This window comes from Notolepis coatsorum (genome assembly GCF_963971535.1).
Source record: "Notolepis coatsorum genome assembly, chromosome: 15".
In the NCBI taxonomy this organism is placed as follows: domain Eukaryota; kingdom Metazoa; phylum Chordata; class Actinopteri; order Aulopiformes; family Paralepididae; genus Notolepis; species Notolepis coatsorum.
In genome coordinates, this window is record NC_140179.1 from 82329666 (window position 1) to 82333505 (window position 3840).

The window sequence follows — 3840 nt, forward strand, 5'->3', positions numbered from 1 at the left end:
GAAAGACATAAATATAGACAATACAATTTGATCTGAATATAAAAGTGGGGGGGGGGGGGGGGAATAAAGTCTAAACAATATTCAAAAACATTTACAAGCTTCTGAAACACAAGTCATCCAACGAACAGGGTCCACTCACCTCACATACTGAAATAGTCCTAGATGAGAGCTCCGGTTTAGGCGTGGGGGACAGAGGGACTGGTACTGGGGTGTGTGCGTCTGGTCAGTTCAGTTCCTGTCCTTTCACTTTCCACAGCCTGACGTTATGGTCACCCGGTAGCTACTGGAGCTCCCAGACACCCTTATGTGAAATACTGCAACCGTGTCTCAGCTCAGCATAATTCTACTGTGATTAAGACACACAGCACACTGTAACACAGACTCTAAAGTGACAATCTCTGCTTTTGGAGATGACAATTGTCCATTTTCACAATTCCCTAAAACCCATGTTTTGCATTAATGTATGAGATTAGGGGAACACATCAGTCACACAAGTTGTACACGGGAACAAGGACTGCAAAAGAAACTGCCATCTTAAATATTGGTCTGGAGATTTTATTCAATAAAATTAATACAGAAGCAGGCTTTTTATAATTTACAACAGGGCAGTGAGAGGGTCAGGTCCGGGCGGAGTCACTGAGCGCCGGCCTGGGGCGGGATCCACTCGTGGATCTTCTTGCGCGTGGTGGGGTAAGGCACGTACTGCTGGGCTGAGCCGCTGTGGTTGAACTGGTGGATCTCCGCCAGGAACTTCTTTTGCACAGGGGGGTGCGTGGTGGGGGGGTCCTCCGTCATGCAATGCAGCCAGCGATGCCTGAGGAGAAAAAAAGTTAGATTAAGATTACTTTATTGACCATACTATTACCCCCCCCCCCCCCCTCCCCCCTCCCCTCCCAGACATGTGTGCATTCCCTCAGAGGTCAGAGTGTATGATCACCTTCACAACAACAGTGATACTGGAGCAGTCAGAGCTTGTAACAGTCACAAATGTGCCCATTGTATTTCTGTGTTGTTATGTAGTTGCAGTGCCATGTTTGGTCACTAAGTGGCGCTCCATTGTTTGTACCTGCTGTAGCTACAGGTTTAATTTGATTTAACCTGAGCCAGTGACTTCTTCACTTCCTGTTCCACCTGACGTCCGACAGCAGTGTCAAGTGTCAACTTGTTATAGTAGTATCTCTAGTAACAATGTGGCTAGTAGTTTTAATAGTTGTGTATCAAAATAGACGCCACCAGGATAGCTTAGCACAATAGCTTAACAACAGACAAAGGGCACAAAGAAACCCCTTTTATTATTTACAAAATATACAGGATGATACATACGATGCCTGGTCATACAGCATTATTCAAGATACACAACTATATTAAAACTACTAGCCACATTGTTACTAGAGATACTACTATAACAAGTTGACGCTTGACACTGCTGTCGGACGCGTCTATTCTTAACCCAAACGGTTCATGCGTTTTGCTAATCTGATTGGCCACTGACGTTTCTGGTCATGTGACATGTGCGCCCAATCGCGTGACGCGCCCATTTCCGCCTCGACCAGCAGCAAACCCTAACCGTTCTATCGCCCTGCTCTAAGACAAACTCTAACCATAACCAACTTCGAAAGAGTGCCTAAGCTTAACCGGGGAAAGAACTTGCCGTGGCCAATCAGAGCGCAAAACGGGAACGCGGAAGCATGCACCGTTTGGGTTAAGAATACAGGCATCCTGGTGCTGTTATTTTCAGCCATCTCCAGCCATCCGTCCTGGAGTTGCCAGCTCACAGCTTACTGGAATAAACCCTCCTGTTTGGACTGGGGAGCGAACCAGCAACCGTTTGTTTACTGGTTGGCCTCTACCTCTAGCCCAACCTGACATCCCTAATGATTAACTGGCTTAATATGTTACTTACTACATTGATTGATTGAAAACTTTATTACCAGATTGCAGAATGCGTACAATACAGTACAGCTCAATACACACAATTGTTAAAGGGATGCAGACCAGAGAAAGACTTGTCTTTTTTACATCAGGGTCCCCCATTTTCAATTCATGACATACAGATATACAGTACTGTTACATCCAGACATTTATGACATATAAGATATACAAATATACAGTAGCCTACTGTTTAAGAGACCGATTCTAAAAGAGAATATATACATTTGAGGGGGAAGAAACTGTACATTGGAGGGGGTTGGGACATTTACCGGGGCCAGTTTTTCGAATTGTAGCCTCCCATAGGTGCTCTTTGAGAGTTCTTTGAGAGAACATTGAGAAACAAACTTCACTTGTGAAAAGCACATTTGACCTTTAAAAAATGTATACTCATATCAAAGGAAAGCTACCTGGTTGCAAGCTACCCTAGTAGCACAAATTAATGGAAGTGGATACAGATCAGCTAGCCTAGTTTTAAAACTCCGGGAGATGTGTTTTTGGCCAACAGCTAGGCTAGCTGATCCGTATCCACTTCCATTCATTTGCGCTAAGCTAGGATAGCTTGCAGCCGGCTAGCTTTCTACTGAACGCACAGAGACCCATCTTGTTGTCCGACTCTGGAGAAGACGGTAAGCGCATTTCCCATAATGTCCGCATGTTCCTAACTGCAATACCTGAACACTGCAAATACAGTAATGCAAAGATTTCCCAAAATGGTTGACAAATGTATACCATTCAGCAGGCACCATGCTGGCATCCACCGCCCACATGGTGTTCTTTCCATTCATCTCTGTGGTGTATAGCACCCAGCGGTGCCGTCCTGTAGACGTGGGAACAGAGACAGAGGAACTCTCAGGGCTTCGCACATTAACAGAGACAAATGTGGCCAATAACAACCAATGTTGAGGCGCTTGACATGTAGCTGGTGTACACAGCAACAGGAAATCCATTTCACACACACACACACACACACACACACACACACACACACACACACACACACACACACACACACACACTTTGACATAGATCTATTGACAGCTCACCAAAGTAGTAGTGTTTCTTGTCTTCAAAGTATTTGTTTCCATACTTATCCACGCCGATTAGGGCTCCGGTCTTCACATCATTGGCCCTGTCAATAGAATGATGACAACAGTAATGATGACAGTTTCACTGTGATGTCACTATCTCAAGACTCATAGCTAAGATAATATATCTTAACTTATTCCGTGGCACAGGAGTTTGGATAACGACGTCAACTAGAGATCAACGTAATAAAGCAGAGACCATTCCTCACACTATATTCACAATATTGCTGTTGGTTAACGCAAAGGGGTGTATTCCTGTATTTCTTAACTGAAGTCAGTCGCATTGGCTGCACACGGCTAACGTTAACTAGCCAGAGGTCTGTGGACACCACGTATTATCTCTTACTGCACTGGCAGTCGCAATCATTCGACTATAGAATAGAACCCCTGCATATAGAAAATAGAGATCATCAAACTGACCTGAAGAATTGAACAACAAGACCACGAAGTCCGCCGTGACCTCCTATCTGCCCCAAAGCCCTTCGGACAACATTCACATACTGCGCCATCTTTAGACGGACCTGTTATTGTGAGGGACCGTCGGCGTTCTGCATGTAAACACGTCCGGGTTCAAACCCCTGATCGGGAGGCGTGAATACTTTCCCTAAGCCAGTTGTACTTTTGCGCGATCTGATTGGTCACTGCCAATCGTGGGACGGCAAGTTCTGCTCCTATTTCCGGGTCGAACAGCACCAAACTACCTAACGCCTAGTTTATTATCACTGGTTAAGCTTAGGCCACTCTTTCGAAGTTGGTTACGGTTAGAGTTTGGAATCAGGGCTGGTGTTCTATCGCCCTGCTCTAAGACAAACTCTAACCTTAA

The 3840-nt window shown here is 45.2% G+C and overlaps 1 protein-coding gene across 1 annotated transcript; it reads right to left on the bottom strand.

The window, feature by feature from the left end:
• Nucleotides 1-534: 534 nt before the first annotated feature.
• On the bottom strand, nucleotides 535-3557 carry LOC311241292 (NADH dehydrogenase [ubiquinone] 1 alpha subcomplex subunit 12-like). The gene is made up of 4 exons (XM_084330064.1): nucleotides 3438-3557; nucleotides 2976-3061; nucleotides 2662-2749; nucleotides 535-814 (listed from the first exon to the last, which is right to left on the bottom strand). The coding sequence occupies exons 1-4, from the start codon at nucleotides 3524-3526 to the stop codon at nucleotides 634-636; spliced, it is 444 nt and encodes a 147-aa protein (XP_084186190.1). The 5' UTR covers nucleotides 3527-3557; the 3' UTR covers nucleotides 535-633.
• Nucleotides 3558-3840: the final 283 nt, after the last annotated feature.

Bases quoted from the DNA above. Each gene is read 5' to 3' on its own strand.
- LOC311241292 (XM_084330064.1), bottom strand. From the start codon at position 3,526: ATGGCGCAGTATGTGAATGTTGTCCGAAGGGCTTTGGGGCAGATAGGA. The intron at 3,062-3,437 runs GTCAGTTTGATG...TTCTATTGACAG, and splicing joins CTTGTTGTTCAATTCTTCAG to GGCCAATGATGTGAAGACCG. The intron at 815-2,661 runs GTATACATTTGT...TTTTCTCCTCAG, and splicing joins AGCATGGTGCCTGCTGAATG to GCATCGCTGGCTGCATTGCA.